Source organism: Buteo buteo, chromosome 25, assembly GCF_964188355.1.
Source record: "Buteo buteo chromosome 25, bButBut1.hap1.1, whole genome shotgun sequence".
Taxonomy (NCBI): domain Eukaryota; kingdom Metazoa; phylum Chordata; class Aves; order Accipitriformes; family Accipitridae; genus Buteo; species Buteo buteo.
Window position 1 is genome coordinate 1,528,791 of NC_134195.1, and position 17,914 is coordinate 1,546,704.

The 17,914-nt window shown below is 39.5% G+C and overlaps 1 protein-coding gene across 6 annotated transcripts in view; it reads left to right on the forward strand.

Annotated features, from left to right (window-relative positions):
- Positions 1-17,914, forward strand: part of ARHGEF7 (Rho guanine nucleotide exchange factor 7) — a 127,019-nt gene that overhangs the window by 51,599 nt on the left and 57,506 nt on the right. For all 6 annotated transcript variants that reach the window (XM_075057452.1, XM_075057453.1, XM_075057447.1 and 3 more), the window contains 3 exons: positions 2,599-2,729; positions 5,266-5,467; positions 14,704-14,792. In XM_075057452.1, coding sequence (XP_074913553.1) covers positions 5,269-5,467; positions 14,704-14,792 — 288 coding nt within the window. In that variant the 5' untranslated portion in view covers positions 2,599-2,729; positions 5,266-5,268. The remainder of the gene's footprint in view (positions 1-2,598; positions 2,730-5,265; positions 5,468-14,703; positions 14,793-17,914) is intronic.

The window sequence follows — 17,914 nt, forward strand, 5'->3', positions numbered from 1 at the left end:
AGAAGAAAGAGTGTTACAAACCCTGGAAATCTTTGGATGGATGGAAAAGTGAAGCTTCAGAGAAAATTACCAAATTAATATTTGTCAAACATGCATTCTGTTGCCACTCAAGATTCTTGAGTTTTTAGCAGCAGGGTTGAATTTTTCCTGACAATAATCCCATTGAGAAATTAATTGAACATGTTTATTTGGTATTGTAATGGAAACTTTAATGGATACATGGTGTCTGCAAGTCTTTTAAATATATCAAAAGTTCAAATTGATTTAAAAGTATTCACATATTATTGGTAAAAATACTTGCAATTTGCATGTGATTTGTTTGTAATAATTTTCCTTCTTTTCAGCTCAAACACATGCAGTTTCTAATTCAGGCCTCAAAAGGTGCTCTGGTGTTGGTGTATTAGCTTTGCTGTTGTGTGATAGAAAATTTCAGGAATCAGGCCACACTTAAATTCTAGGTAGTGTGTTTTAGGGTTGCCCAGAGGCTGCAACACAGTGCCATAAGTCAACCTGATCCTGTTTTCCTGGGTGAACTGTGTCGAGGTATAATGCTGGATTTGGTGGCGTGTCTGTTCTTCTACTTGGCTGCAGTTAGGAAACAGAGCAAGCTGGACGTGGAGATGTTTCAGGTTAATTTTAATCCTTAAGTTCTATTAGTTACTGATGGTTATGGCAACTTCAAAGTTTTGGGGAGCATTAGAGTTAGCCATAAAGTTACGATTTACAAATGAGGCCCATGATATAGTAACATTTCTCTCCTGGCAGTCTGTGAAAACAAAGACTCATGTCCTTTCTCTAATGGACCATAATCATCAGTGTTTATATTAATACAGTGGCCTTTAAATGTGTTTAGGAAAGCAGTTTCACAAAGGTGACATCTTTTATGACTTCAATGTGTAATGATACTGTCCATACAAAATATGCAACTTAGTACAATATTAGAACTATTCATATTGTTTGACTAGGGAGTATGTATTTATAGGTTGGGGTTTTTTTGAAGGATAATGATTTTTGAAGGATAACAATGACTCACTTAAAAAGATGCACCTGAGGAGGGTGTTGTCTGCTCAGTCACTGCGGACTTGGAGCATCCTTTGTCAACACTTTTGTGCTTGTTGTCAATCTCTCAAACCCTTTCCCTCCTCCTGCATCTCGGCTGCTGTTGGATGTTGAATTTGAAAGGCTTTTCAGTTACGATGAATTGAGTTGTCCATTCAGGTTTGACGTGGAACGGCAGATACACCTTGTTCACCAGTCTCCTCATGGAACTGAGCCTGTATGTGTCATTTCCCTTGGACCAAAAATAACTTGGATTTGCATAGTCATGGTCTGCATTAGTCTGGAAGTAACTAATAGGAGACTGTAGTTGTGTGCATGTACCTCTGATACGGAGGTCAAGGGCTGGAAGCAAAGCAGACTCCTAGGAAAGAGAGTAATAGAGGCATAAAACCCAGGAGAGCAGTTGCGAGGCTTACGTAGTCTAGTGAAAAGACCAAAGTTTGGGACACAAAATACCGCATTGCTTTCAGGGCTCCTTGAAGCTCAAATGCTCACCGAATGATTTCCTTGTACGTGGGAAGACACGAGGAAAAGGAATGAGTCGCCGTACTCGTGCGAAGGAGCAACCTTTGCCTGCTGTAACATGTCCCCTGCGAGAGGACCCTGGGAGCGTGCCCCTCCTGGGGTCCGGCTGCGAGGACCGGACCGGGGCGCTGGCGCGGCCAGGAGCAACCCCGTCCTGCTGCAACGCTGCGGGGAGGCTGCGGCCAGCGCTGACCCCGGCCCCTGGGAGCCACTTTCAGTGCAGCCGGGCCCCTGCCTGGCCGTGGCCTGCTAATCCCCGTGGGGACACCCCGCGTCCCGTCCGCAGGGAGGTGTCCAGCGTCCAGGACTGGGGCGGTGGGATGAGCCCTGCCCTGCCGCTCCCTTGATGGTCCCTAGCCCACAGGGACCCCAGCGGCACCCCGACGGCCGCCCTTGGGATGAAGAGCTCAAATGGGCGTGCTGCTTGGAGTAGAGACATATGAAAGAGGGGAGAGGTTTTGGGAGGGTGGTGGGTTTTTTTTGAACAAGCAGCTTGCTTCCTTTCTACTCCTCCTATCCCTCCCCCTCCCTCCAAAGACGAAGAAATAGCTTAGCTGGCAAAAAAGGGATGAGACAAAGGAACGCAGGAAAAAAGACAGTGGAAGGAATGTTTTAATTGAGAAGGAGATGGCGGAGGGAAGAGCTGAGAAACAGATGTGGCTGGCTTTACTTCAAGCAAGTTCTATGCATTTGAAATTCTTGGCCACTAGCTAGAATGATGCTGGTTAATTACCTTTAAATAGACTGGTAGTGAGTAGGAATGGAGAAGTACTACCCTAACCCTCCTCTTCCTAAACAGCTCAAACTGTTTTCCTGTCTGTGTGGAGAAGAAACTGCCAGTGTCTCAGGATTTCAGATTATTTATTGCTATAATTTTTTTTTAATGTTTAATTATTGAGCAACTGCAGATACATCAAATCTGCTTTAAGCATGTGAGTTTTACAGAGGTAAGCAGAAGTTACATGCAGATTTCTCAAATTCTAATATATACTTTTTCCCCCCCCCTTCCTATAGACATAGGGCTGGGCAGTGACTCTGTATGCGCACGTCCCTCATCTCATCGGATAAAATCTTTTGATTCTCTGGGATCCCAGTCTTTACACAGTAGAACTTCAAAACTCTTTCAGGGACAGTATCGGAGTTTGGTAAGTTCTAGAAGAAATGAAACATGCTGTGGTGTGACTTTTATTTTTCTTTAATGTTTTTTTTTTCTTTCGACGAGATTTATAAGTAAACAATAGTGTAGCAAAGTAACTGCTCTTTTTCACCTCCGTATTTGAAGCCTGTGACATTCTATTTTTGCAGCTTATCTTACAATGCTCCAAAATACATGCAGCTTTCTGTGAACTTCTAAGTATTTTTTTCCTCACTTACCACTCCATGTTGTCTGCATACACAGTATGTTTCTGGATTTATTTAATTCTATTAGGTATAAGGACTTGCTTTTCCAAAGGCAAAAATCTCATTTTCTCCATGTGTTGAGATTAGGGACAATGATTGAAAGATACTCAAACCTCAGCAAAGGTGGTACTTTTAATGTTAGCAGTATTGGTAGTTATTCCTGTTTTCTATTATGTTTCAAGGTGAATCCTTCAACTAGCCTTCAGGTAACTGACTGGTATGGGCAGTTATTTTACAGTACAACCGAAATCAGGATGGAGTACTGTATTGAAACTAACTGTGATGAAAGGTGCTTTAGTGACTAAAAGGTTTGCAAGGAGGGTTCAGATCCCTACTGTAAACTGCTTTTTCCATGCTTGAAGGAGGCTGTTTTGAACTATGTGATGATTGCTATGTGAAACTTGAAACAGTGCTCTGCTTAAGCTTTCTTAGGTGTGGTTTGATGTGTTTTCTCTGGTAGCAGAGCCTGTGCAAGTTCTTGCCCTAGGCCACTAATTCCAGCTCCCACTCTGCTGTTCTCAACCCACTCAGTTTTGCTGATGCAACTGTTTGTGGGACTAGCTGCTAGCTGGATCACTGAAGTAATCAGAGTTTTAAGTATTTCTCACTTCAGTGATCTGAGCAGCTCTGCAGAAAGCTGCAAAGGGGCAGAGAAGTACAAGAAGCAGAGAAAGAGAGCTAGTGGCCAAACCTGGGAAGTTTTTAGTTTAGTTTTACTGCTGTAGATGATCAGTTTGGAACTGTTCTCACTGTTCTCACCAAATTTGTACTCGGTTTCCTCTACTCGAGAGCCATCCTGGCAGAGTAAAGGGACTGTAGTTGATGTCAGTGTGCAATGTTGCTGTTTATTTTGTGGCTTTTTACCATTTAGTAAGGCAAAACTTTTTCTCTTGTTGAGCAGTCATAGGAGATGAAAGCACATGATGTACAAGCAGAGGACTAAGGCAGAGGCACTTGTTGGAAAATATGCCGATCTAATTGTCAAACAGTGTGACTTACAGTATCTTGGGGCTTTCTGCACGTTTTCAAAGTTGCATTTGCCCTCATTTTCCTACAGTTTCTCAGCCACTAAAAGTCTGATTATTAAATTCACAATAACATGATTGCTGTGGATACGAATTAAGCTGGCATGTTACAGGATCCTAGTGACATTATGCAATACATCTTTTAATTTTCTCAACTATATAGACAACATGTAGGTGAAATTCTGCTATCTGGATAGTTGACTAGGATTGCTTACACAGTCATTCCCTTACTAAGTTACTTTTAGTTATACAGGTATTGATCTGTACTTACGATAGAGACAGACATGATTTATAGTCCTCTCAGTTCCAGTGCAATGGATTGTATTTGGATTATTTAAAGCTGTCCAAGCATTTAGCTTTTTTTAGCATAAAAGTTTGTCCTAACACTCATGAGCATCTGCATCATTCAAGCATTTCAAAACTGACGTCCAAGAACAAAATGCTGAATTTGAACATCATTAATTTGAAAGACTTCTTAGAAGTAGCTGCTAACATTTAGGTGTTACGATAGAGCAATAATCTGCCTTCACATCTGTGGTAGGGGATGAGCGCATACATATATGTGTGTATGTATATATATATATGGACAGCTGCAAGCCTGACATGCTGCAGACTTGCAGCTTTGCTAATCTTGAGGCAAATGATTTGTGAGTACTTATTCAAGGTAAATTGCATAACTGTTTTGTAGGTTTTGTGGAAGAACACTGTACTTCTCCATTGGCAGGTCATGGAGACTTGCACATTCAGGTGTGGAACCTTCCAACCTGATCTGTTATGGGGTGGTGGTGGTGGGGAAGCTGCAAACTCTATTTATATCCAGAATTAAGTTAAACCCAACTCAGTTTTGCCCTCTTCCCAGCCCGGAAAGTTTTAGAAAAAAACCTCCCTAATGTAAAGCTGTTGTTTCTTTGTAGTTGCCAAAGGCAATTTCAGTTTATACTATATATAGAAGATAGAATTTGATTTTTTTAGGAAATAAGAATTACTTTTATTTTAGCTCTGTTACCACCTTCTGATTTGAAGGGTCTGTGATAAGACAATATACTCCCTGGACTGATACAAATCCATAGATTAAAAGTGTCAGAAATACTGGAAATGGCAAATCCTACCTTACAAATGCTTAGAGTAAAAACGTGTGGGGAGTGTTGTGTGTGGAGAGGCCATTCCCATTTTATGGATACTTCTGTTTTGTTCATGGAATAATTGTTTAAATCTCTAACATGATCTTTTTGTTGTTTGTATTCTCACTTACTAGGACATGACAGATAACAGCAACCATCAGTTGGTGGTGAGAGCAAAATTTAATTTTCAACAGACAAATGAAGATGAACTTTCTTTTTCAAAAGGAGATATTATTCATGTTACAAGAGTGGAAGAAGGAGGCTGGTGGGAAGGAACTCTAAATGGCAAAACAGGGTGGTTTCCAAGTAACTACGTACGAGAAATAAAATCAAATGGTGAGTTTTGAAGGAGAGCGTATTTGCACAAATTCTTGCTTTGGGTAGAGGTTGATAGTTGGTTGATTCATTAAAAATTGTAATGCTTTTTGTTTGACTGTATTTACTGAACTTCATTCACAGCAATCGTTAATGCTCAGGAACTCATACTCCCCCACCCCGGTTCTCTATACAGAGCGCTCTAGCACTTTTGAATTAACAGTAAGCGTGCAGAAAAATCCCCCATTCTGTTTTCTTGTCTGTCTGTCTCTGTCACAGTTAGGCAGCTCTGAATTCCTGGAATGCTGGATTTTGGCTCTGATGCTGACATACTTTGAGTTGGTGCTTTGGGTTTAAATAGTGAGAGATTTCCTGCAAATCTCTTTTAAAAACAACAAAACTAAAAACCAAACCAAAACAAATCCCCCCAAACCAACCAAAACCTACACAAAAAAAAATAATCTCTAAACATGTCCCATTACTTGGAAACAAAGAACCGCAGGAAAAAATCACCAATTCTACCGAAATCTACTAAAAGTTACAGACAGTTTTTGAAAGATAATGTGTTTGTGATTTTTCTGTTTCTTATTTCTTCATGTGCCTTCAACTTTTCTTTATAGAAGCTTTACTCTTCCACTGAAGTTTTATTTTGAACTTCATACAGTGAACAAGCCTTCTGTAAATCTCATCTTCATGACTGAATATCAGAACTAACACTGCTTTGTAATCCACTAGGACCTTGACATGGGTGACATCATCTCCCCCCCCCTTTTTTGGGTCTCTTTCCAGTCTATACTTACTTTCAGAGATCAGGGATAAACCTGGTAGGATAAAACTACCCAGGGACTCTGAGAGGCTTTAGAACTCTTTCCCTTGTTACAGCTCCAGTGAAAACACACATCTTTGGGCCATGCTAAAATAATTGAAATCATTGGCATGACTTTTTTTTTTTAGGCAGCCATAAAAATGTGTGACTGCAAAGGGAAGTTGTGAGCGTAAAGCTCCATTTTTAAACTTAGTCTTTGTCCTCCAGTTGCATCCTCTTATTTTCTTCCTTGATTGGCTATCTACAGTCTGTTTTTGCGGAATGCTAAGAGTCTTAGATCTGTAACTTAGTTGTCATTTTTAACTAGATCCCCTTAGGCACAGTCACGATGTGAGACTTAGCTTTAATGTTCTTCAGAGATCTCTCAGATGTGGCTTATCCCGAAAAACAATTCCTGAAGCCTGTTTTTTTCTTGTTTGTAGTGTTGTAGCAGTCTCTTTCAGCCATGATGACTCCCTTGTCCCATTGTTATTCATTTAAAACATTGCTGCAGAGGTCTTTTTTGGATTTCATCAGTTTTGATATCTTCTGACTCCTGAGACTGGAACCTGGGTCAGCAGTTAGGCTCCAGAATGGAAGTAGCTTTTAACAGTCAACATATGAGAACCAAAAGTTGCCAGCAGCTGAAATTGGGGTTGTTCTTGTTTTTTTAAGAATACTTCACTTGGGTAAAGTAACTCTCCTAAATAGGAAAGCCAACAAGCTGTGGGGCTGAGGTTAGTACCAAGTGCAGTTTGATTCTTGCCAGTTCTTGCAACCCTGTCCAATTCCTGGGGGGGGCTGATAGGAACTGCATCCAGTCCCTGGTTTAACTTTCACTTCTCACCATCAGAAAAGTTTTCTGCTAAACTCTTCTTTTCCCTCTGCTGTATAGGCATGTTCCCTGTGCTACAAGGGTTTGCTCCTTCTGGCTTCTGCGAGACTTCATGCGTTCTTGGAGTGCGCTCTCATACGCTCTCTTGCTTCTATGGAAGGGAATATGTGCCCGTGCTTTTCTTTCTCGGGAAGCTGAGTTCATTCCTTTGTTTTCTGTGCATTTACTGACGATTGCAAAGTTAAAATGACGGATCTGTAGCTCTCTAGCTTTCTCTAGTCTCCTCCCCTTTGAAGACAATTACTGTCTTTGGCCTTTTCCAGTACTTTATGGAACTTCACTTGTCCTCTGCGGTTTCAAACATGGATGTAGCTAGTTCTCTTACTGCCAAATCAGCACAGCAGGTACTGTTTAATTTATCAAAGTACTAGTTTTAACCTGGTTGTATGCCTTTGTAGGTATGTGTTCGAATTGTCTGAAGCTGACCTTTTTATAATGACGATGGGGGGGATGGTAGAAGGAAGCATGACATACTAAGAGCTTCTTGATGCCAGTTAATAACTCTTCTTCTCTACTGAGTTGCAAATCAGCTTTCCCCCCTGATGTATATATGCTATGGAATGTTTTGTTGCTACTGCCCCTATGTCCATGTTTTATTTCAGCTGGTGACCTGACTTCTTCTGGTTACTTTTGCTTCTTTTTGTGTGTTTGAGGTCACTGTAGTATTTGTGATATTTGATTATGTCAATTTGCATCTACTTTTCCTGTTCTTCCTTTGAGACACTCCTGATTTTTAAAGGACTTGTGATTCTTGTGAGCCATTTCCCCTTACGTTGTCACTAGTGGGAATCCTTTTTTACCTGTATTTTTAAGTTTACTGAATTTTTCTTACTTGAAGTTTATTGTTCTCATTTTGCTGCTACCCCCCCCCCCCCCCTCCCCTTCTTGGTTGTTTCCATGAAATTTCTATTATCAACTGATTTCTGCTTTGTGGTGTTCTTGAAGGTGCTAAAGAGAGGACTTCTCTGTAATTCTCCTCCCTTCTGTATTAAAGTGTGTTGCCACTGTGTCCCGAGATTGGACTTCCTTCGTTCTGCTGTCCTTGTTGAAACAAGAATGTAGTGCTGTTTACCACAAAGCTCTGAAGTTACATGAATGGCTCTGTTGGGTGTTCATGAGAAGTTTCATCTAGGTTGTATGTATGGGTTGACAGTCTCTATTGTGCTCCCGTGCCCCTGCTCTTTTTTGCTAGTCTTCATTAGACTAGTTGATGTTTCTTGAGTTGATAGTCTTTTACTGTCCATTTTGCTTGACTTCCTGGCAACTATATATACCTCACTTGAAGATTTTCCTGATTCAGAAATATTTTAAGTGCCTTCATGCTTTAAGCATGAAGATGAAACACAGAAGTGCCTTTTTTCCCCGATGTATTTTAAAATGAGTTAGTAGAACTTGCTGTCTTGCAAGCTGAAATTCAAAATGTGTTTTCTGTCAGCATTACAACAAATTGATTTAAAAAAGATCAGGGTAAGATTGTTGAAATACTTGCTCTTGATTAAGGTCTCTTTATGAACAAAATGTTCATCCTGGACATCTAATCAGTTTTCAAAATATTCTGTAAAATGTTCTGGCATCAATAGTATGACTCCACCCTTCTTTCTTCTCTCAAATCTGGCTGAAAACATTGCAACTAGTTAGAAATTCTGTACAGGCAACACTGTTCACTATAATTTTTGATGGTACATTATTTGGAGAGCTCCTGGGAAATAGTGGGTTTGATTAAATAAATCCCTTCAGTCTGCTGGAACCTGACTTCGGCAAACTGGGTAACAGAAGAAAGGAAAGAAGTTCTTTATGCGTGTGTGTTTTTGTTTTAATTCCCACAAAATTCATAGGCATTAGCTGTTTAGATAAATGGATTTTTGTTCTAAATTAAAATCCTCTAATGTCAGATAACTGTACATTTGTAGTCTTAGCTTGTACAGTTGCTCCGAAGTTAGATATTCAAGGAAAGGAAGGAAGAACTGCTTAGTGATGGGAACTGCCTTTACCCACATTGGTTTCTTAAAGATTTTAGGAGAAAAGTAAACTATGTTACATATATTCATATCACATAACATGCTTTGCTTGTATCTTAGAGTAGCTAAAACATCACAAAGCTGTGCCCATGTTTACTACGTTGTAACTTGTTTGCGTAGCTGTGCCAGAATGATTAGTGTTAGCACAGAATGCTAATATATGAATGAGGCAAGCTGTGAATGGTTGTAGGACAGATACTGGGATTATTGAGCAAACCACAGCATTTAGTTTTCTTAGGTTGGACAATGACTGTTTTTCAGGAAATAAATTTGGTTGAGATGGAAAATGGTTTCTATTTTGCTTTTGAGTGTGTGTTTATTCTTTCCTCCCCCACCCCCCTGACCCAAGGGGAAAAGGAGAATTTGTTTGAAATTGTGGTACTTACGATCAAAGCTATAAATAGAATTTAAAAATGAAGTAGTAGTTTCTTTTCAGGTATGCGCCTACACTGTAAGGATCAAAAAGATGGTCCATTTCTCTCTCCTTCCCTCCCTGTGCACATGTTTTCATTTCCCTTTTTAAACCCTGTAACATCTTGCCTTTTTTTAATGTTCTTTGATCACTAGTCAGGAAGTACTTTGAAATGAGAGGACTTTATTTTTATCCTGCTGTACTGTTACACATGACAGAGGGTAAAAGATTTATACTGTGTAAGCTTGTTAGATATTTGACAGTGTGGCCTTATTGAGGTTTGGTTTTTTTTTTCCTTACATAAAACGGAGCAGGGAGGGGTGAAGGTGTAGGTGGAGTCTTGTCTCTAACACTGCTGCTTCTGTCTCGCACAGTAGAGAGATCTGAAGACAGTTTTGTGAGTTCTCTTGCAGTGAAAAGAATAGCGGTTAGCTGGAATGGGATGTGCTTGCTTAGCTACTGTAAGATGTTGATCAGATTTTTTAAAAAAATCACATGGTCACTTGCTGGGTTTTGTCAAAGTATAATCCATTTAAATGGCATGAGATTAGCAGAAGGGAATATAGCTTTGAAACATTACATTTGATGTGTCACAAACTTTTTTCTAATTCTTCACAGAAATTAATGTGTCATTACTGTCCTAGCCTCTCTTCTGTTGCTTTCTTGACAGTTAGGTTAGTATCAGGTCCAGTGCAAATTACAGTGTTAGTGGTTCTCCTGGTTGGATGTTAAAAAAAAAAAAAAAAAAAAAAAATCAGTGTGGGAGAAGCCCAGAGTATAGTGAAGGAGTAGAGTATCTGTTGTTCCTATCCTGTGGTGCATGAGGGAAGGACACTTTTACCTTTGGGAAGAAAAAAAAAAAAAAAAAGAAAAGGAAAAAAAGAAAAAAAAAGAAAAACCCATCAAGAATGCTAGTTTTCCTCTCCCCAACCACATACACTTGGAGGAGTATTTTGTTCTCTTGTCAAGTGTTATTCTACAGGCATAAATAGAATAGAGGTTGGGGCCAGTGAATACTAGTATATACTAGGGAAGAGGCGTTGGTGGTGTCCCCATTGCAGGGTGGAGCGTGTTGCAGCGATGCCTGAGCCAGCTTGGGAACTGGGAACGAATTTAGGTCTGCCCTCGTCGTGTTGGGCTTGAACTGATTAGTCTAGAGAGACAGAGCTTGCTTGTAGCACTTCACTGATAGGGACCACACAGCTTTTGGTGTCTCAGTTGGCACATCTTTCCTCCCATATTGTAGGATGAAATAGCCCAAATCGGATCTTTGCATCTAGATTACTCACCATAGCCGAGTAATGGCAGAAACACACGGTGATGTTTGTGCAGCAGTAGGGTTGAAATGCTTTAGTAAAGTATGTCCTGAAGGACTGCTCTGTGGAGTAGTGTGAAGTGGACTGTTAAATGAAAACGAGTATGACATAAACTGGAGCCATGGCAGAAGAGAGATAGGAGAGTATATGAGAATGACAAGTAATTTGAAGGCAAGTAAAAGAAATACTTACATGTAAATGAAAATAGAATGAAACAAAACATTGGGAAGGATTGGGTAAATTGTCTTTTTACAGTCACTTAGGTAGATGTTTGTAAAGGATAAGGTAAGTTCATTTTAGAGAGTTCATGGCATCTTATGTACTACTTAGGGAAAGGTTAAGGAAGCAGCTGCTCTAAGTTGTTTTTGTTCTACTGAGAATAATTATTTGCTGGAAGAATAATGTTAAGCCTGTGCCAACCTCACTTTCCACCCAAAGATGATCTGTTAAGTGAATTCTATCTGGTTTATCACTAGCCACTAGCTACTTCAAAGCATTATCAAGTGTAGCTGGGTGCAGTTGAATGCAATGCTTTTAATCAGGAAAGAAACCGATAATGGTAACTTACCTCTTGGTTTCAGTCATCAGCTAGATAAGGTCTCTTGCAGTACTTGAGCAGATGCGTGTTTGCTTTGGATTTGATTGTATGCTGTGCATGTTTTCGTTGTGTTTTCAGTGTTAGTGTAATGGATTCACATTGTGAGTGGGAGAAAAGTACAGAGAAGGGAAGAATCTTCTATATGGGAAAACTTGGTGTCTGGCTCAGGTCACTCCCTTCCAGTGCTTTGAGAAAGAGCTTATATGTTGGAGTGGGCAAGGTGCCAGGGTTTTGGTAATGTTTCAGAAACCTATGGACTTCATAGACCTACGGACCTATAAGACCTGTATGTGTTCCCAGTATGCTGAATGGATGTGACACCTGCTTGAAATGTTTAATGAAGTAAGCTGTATGTTTGCAAAAGTACTCTGATGTTCTGTCATGAAGGACGATAAGTAACGCTTATCTTTGTTTATGGTAAGAAAGTGATTTCTTATGTGCAAGATCAGGATTTTCTTCTGTGTAATGCATTGTGCAATAAACTCATTGCAATGAGACTGTTTCTTATTCCTCCTTATGAAGCAAGGCAGTGCTTGGAGGCAGAATACCAGACGTGATAGACAGCTGGACTGATTTGCTCTGTCTAATTCTGTGTTTCTACAATAGAAATGGCCTTTGCATTTTAAAAGCTGACTGTTGATTACGGCTGTTAAGGCAAAATGATCTAAATGTGTGATTCTTTTTAAATCTGAATTTGATCATGTGTCCCTGATGGATAACTGAATCAACTGAACAGTTGGTGATACAAATGACTCCATATATTTCAGCAAAAAATCTCCCACTTTCTTCGGCAGTTTAGAAGAAAAAGTTAGGGGAAGAGATGTATTTTTGCACGCTTTAAGATAACAAAGTAGCTGGAAGAAGAGCCAGATTTCTATGACCAGCCAACTTTCTCCAGATTAACAAGGGTCAGACTTCTGTATTATGATAAAATTCAGTGACAAGCATTTACCTTTTTCCTTAAATAACTCTGGTTTCTCCTTTCATGCTTTTTTGGCACATGATTAAAAAACCTTTAGGTATTTAGTAAACCTGAAAGTCACTGTAAATTGTAGGGTAAGTCAGGAGCTTCCACAGAGAATGAAAGCAAATTACCAAGTTTGTGTAAACTACATCATTTTCATCACTCAGTACAAAGAAACAAATTGTAATTGTCTCGTAAATGTGTTAGCATTATATACGAATATATAAATGAGTAGCTGTACATATGACATGGCTTTAGGTGCTTCTTTCACACTGAGTGTTTGATGACAAATCTGCCTGGGTTTATGGTTTTGTTCTAAGGGGATGGGAGGAGTCCTGTCACTTGGAATTACTTGGCTGTACAGCAAAGCACGTACATACTGCAGGGCTGGTGGCTGAGAGCATCGTGGTTCCCAGCTGAAGAACTGCTCGGGCTAACGGGTTTTGTGCTGTCTGTCGGCTTGTAGATGACTTGGGGCGGGGGGTGGGGGGATATTAACCAAAAGGATTTTTACTGTTATCTCTGAACATGGTAAGGAGAAACGCTTTTGCCCATGTTTGGCAGTTTTAAGACTGTATTTTATTTTTAGAGTAGCTTCTTTGAGGGGAGTTGCAGTGCAATACAGAGAAAATCCCCTTAAAGATAATACCACTTGTGTGCTCTTGGGGCTTGCTCCTTACGGGCTGTTAGCTAAAGCCTCGGGTCCTGCCAGTCACTCCTGGCACTGGAGATGAAGAGGTGGCCGGCATCTGTAGCCCACAACCTCCGTGGGGCTGCAGCGGGCAGCCTGGAGAAGCAGTAGGTTACCCAGGACCCAGTCTAGCACGGGCTGGTACCGCATGGGCTGTTCTGCTTATGGTGGTGTTTCCCTGGTCAGCCGTAGTGTCCGTGGGAATTTCCCATAGCTGGCCCTCACCTTGGCTGGCTGGGCGTCTCCTGGAAAGGCAGGCCTGTATTTGAGACTTGCATAATTTATTCTTAGTGGCCTGAGGTATCAGGTAGACTAGAGTTGAATTATTCATATATCTTTATTAAAATGTGTTTGAAACGGGAGCTTGCTTTTAAAATAAAGGTAAAACTTTCAATAGGTATGTTTTGATGATACCATGCTTTTTTGGGTTGGTTTGGTAGAGGTTTTTTTGTTGGTGTTTTTTTTTTTTTCCTTACAATTTGCCACTTTATTATTTGGATACAAATTACTCGAATGCTTATTTGAAATTTGCATGTTAGACAAGCCTGCTTATTTAAAAAACCGAACCAAACCACCATTACATTCTGATAAATACAGTCTCACAAGCTTTTTCAGTTGGTTGTGTATAAAGTCAGGTGTGAGAGATCAAAAAGAGATGCTGTAAATCTTACTTGTTGTTTCTCCAGCATGCAGCATGATGCTTTTCATTGTCTCTCCCCTCATCTTTGTTCCTCTGTGTCTGATTTAGAGGAATGGTAGAGGTGGGAGGGGAGGCTTTAGGAGTGTGTTTTCTGTGCCTCTGCAATCTGGGAGTCAGCACTTGGATAACTCTCGGGACTGTTGTTCTGGTCTGGCAGACTTACATTGTCCTTCCATGAAGAGCGTGCATTACTGAGGGGTACGCTCACTGTGGGATTATAGTAAGGATTGCATTTATTGTTGTGATGGACTCTGTTCTCAAGTGCATAAGCATTTTTATTTTTTCCTTCATTAACAGTAAAAGATAATTTGTTTTAAAAAGATGATTTTCTGGGATAGGCATCTGGTAAGTCACTCTGCTACTTACATAGCATTTTGATTCTCTGTTTCAACCAGACTGAGTGTAATGTCCCACCTCTGGTACGTTCAGCCTTTGACTGGTAACTTGCTTTTACCAAGTTCAATAAATTGATATTAAAACTTAATACTACTTCTGTTTGAAAGTGTGTGTAGTGTTTAGAAATGCCTGTTGGTTGTTTTGGTTTTTTAATTGGGGTTTGTGATAACGTTTTGTTTTTAAAAAACAATTTTGGAAAAGCTAATTTTATGAACTGACTTTCTGGTTGCAGGAAAAAAATGGGAGTTTTTCTACTTGCCTTCATTAAGGCTAGAGTTTTATTCATTGTGTACATGTGAACCGTTTTGATTCTTTACCAATAATTTCAAGCACAAGTATGTATGTTTCTCAGTGAAGCACTATTTTCACTGTACTTATAAATATTTTAAAGTGGTTTGTTTGACCTCTAGTGTTGAGCTATGAAATTGCATGCCATTGACCCCAAAATATCTTACATTACAGAAAAACCCGTCTCCCCCAAATCAGGTACATTGAAGAGTCCACCTAAAGGCTTTGATACGTCTGCAATTAACAAAAGCTATTACAATGTGGTAAGTAATCCTTTTTCCTCCATGTGAGCTGTTACATACCATAGAACACCATTTAACTAAATGCTCTTATCTGGACAAAAAAATTTGGCAGTCTTGTCAGAGCCTTAGTGCCAAAACTAGATAGGGGTTTTAGTGAATTCTCACATGAACAAGATCATTACTAGTTTAATAGAATATCACACATACGGATTCTTAAGCATGATGCAAAATTACAGTCTAAAGTAAGTGAATAATAGGCATTTATGTAATAAATTATGCTCGTTTTTCTTTGCTTTGCTAGTTGTTAATTTCCCTTTTCTCCCCATCCCCCAAATATGCAATCAGTCTTCCCCTATCTCTATGAATTAATCAAATTCTGCTGTGTTAAAATGATTAAGAGTATTTTTGTTAAAATGATTAAGAATATTTTTGTCTTTTTGGTGAACAAGAGATTGAACATTTTGAAAGAATTTGCCTGCTTTGTATTTATGCTTATAAATCAACTCGGTTACTAACTTCGGGAACCTCTCCCTTATGATGATTGATAGATTTCACAGCAAAAGCAGTATAGCCAGAGCCAGCCTTTAGCGCACCCCCAGGAATTCTTAACCTAGTACTGAGACCTCTTTAGTAGATGCATGTAAGAAACATACCAAACTCTGTCTTTAAACGTGGTGTTGTAACCATTTTGAGAATCCTTTATTTACTAACGGGAGATACATCGGGAAGCAAAAAGCATCTTACTGTTTTTGTTAACCACTGCTCCCTGCTGGTCTAAAAGCAAAACACAAGGTTTCTTTCCCTTTTCTTTGAAGCAGCTGTCACTGGTTTTCATTGTATTTGTCGGTTTTTAGCAAGGATCATAAAGCATCATTTTATGCCTTCATCTTTTGCGGTTGTGGCGTGAGTTGACACCAACCACCTGGAGGAACAGAGCAGTTTTGCATATAGTCATTCCCCTAAATAAAAACAATGAAGCAACCTCCAGCTCCTGCCCCTGGCTTGCGTGGTGCCTGTCAGTAGCTGTAATTCCACGGTAAAGGGAGGGCTGCAGTTCTTTGGCCATTGTATCCCACACCTCCTAGTCACAGCGGAAAGTACCTGTGCAGGCACACCTTCCTTTAAACTGCAGGAAGTAATGATCTTACTGGGGTACCTCCAGTGACAAAATACCAGAGAGTCTTTGTTTTTATTTTTGTTTTTCACTGTATCTCTTTATAGTAATTTTTTTCAAAGTTGCCGTAGTGTGTTATAGCAAATACATCTTCTCAACAGTTGTTTGCATGTTAAAACCTGTGTTTCTCAATGCAAGTAAACTGAAGTGAGTGCAGCGAAGAGAGGATTTAGTTCCTTTGCTAGGCAGAAGACTGCTCTTAAGTTTAATCTATATCTGTGTTGAATTTTTAATCAAAATAAATTGGCAGCTCTCTTGAACATCAGTCCTTTAGATTTGGGTTGGTTTGGGTTTTGGGGGTTGGTTTTTTGTTTTTTTTTTTTTTTTTTTAATCAGTAGTAAATATATGCGTCATATTTAATCTTATATTCTTATTTCCCTGATAGATCTTAATATGATGAAAAGTAAGAGTTGCAGCTGTTTAATTTGGACTTAACTAAAACTTTAGTTTGACTTTGTCCAAAATTAATTGAATCTTGTGGTTGCATATTTTACTTTGTAAGAGTAATGCAGACCATTTTGGGGGGCAATAGTGTACTTCAGAGTGAAAATAATATGAAATAAATGTTTGATTTTGCCTAAAACCATAGTTAAGTTATAAAAGGCCATACAGTTTGGAAATAGCACCTTTGGCTTGTGTGGTTTTTATAATTGTTCCCTGGATAACCTATTGACATAATCATGGAGACTCAAGCTAATACATACTTTGGAAAACAAGATAGCCATAGTTGGCTTTTAAAGTAGTTTAAGTAAAAAAAAAAAAAAAAAAAAGTGAAACTGGTGACCATCATACCTACTCTTGGAATTAGGTTTTTTTTTTCATCTTGCTTAGGTGCAACTTTCTTGGTGCACTAAACTGATGTAATAAGATTCCCAGTGTTCTGGCTGCTAGCTGTTTATTAATAAACTGTTGATAATCTATTACATTGGGGGGCGTATTGGAAGTGACCAACTTGTAATAATATATATATATCTATCTCTCTCTATTTATATAGTAAATTAGAGGACTGGGCCTAGAGTGCTGTTCTTAATTCTGTCTGCAGTGATTTGGATAATTGTTTTGTTTTCATGTTTTTCCACAGTGTGGCAAATACCTCTACTTTTTTTTTTAAGCTGCTCATTTTATTCTTTTTGTTTAAAGAATGAGAGGCTGTGCTGTAGGGTGCACTTTGTTTCAGACAAGTAAGACTTTACCGCTGTGCTTAAAACCTAAATTCGACTAGCTGGCATCTGGATTTTCTTGAAAAATACTAAGTGCTTCTGATAGCAATATAACTGTAAAATAATTATTTGTAATAATTATTAAATATGTAATGATTTTTACATGTATAGAAGACAAACAGCACACCCATTCACTGAAGTGAAAGCAGTTTAACCTGCGAGTTGAGTTTTTGTTCTGTCTTGATACGTAAGGTGCAGACATGGGACTTCCCTGTACTAGAAGTCTTAGCATCAGTCTGCGCCGATAGCAAAATTGAGCCCATACTAAGATAAAAACCGAACAGCTCCAAATAAAGCTTTGGCAACTGGTAGCTAAAAGGATGTAGCCTGAGTTAAGGAGTAAGCATCAAAATCTGTGTTAAAGGCTCTCTTGACAACCAAGCATGATTTGAGGCTGGCGCTCTGGGACTGCTTGCTATTTTTATGTTGTGGCTATCTTCCACCATACGGGTGTGTGCTGAGGCCCTGTAAGCCTCGTGATTATTTATTGCTGTTTTTCCTAGGGGAGGATTTGTGCAGGTGCGGGCAGCACCTGTGGGCACGTTCGTCAGACTGAGGACAAAAATCAAAGGGCAGTTCAGAGGAAGTTCGGAAGGTGGTAGGAGAGGCTCTGCTGATCTCCCCTTCTGGGAGAAGGGCTGGGGTAGGCTAAGGGAAAGGTGCTTCATGTAAAGAGGAGACTGCTTTCACTGCTTTCCTCTGTTCGTCACTCCCTTGTAAATGTGTTCTTTATTTTTACGGATTCACA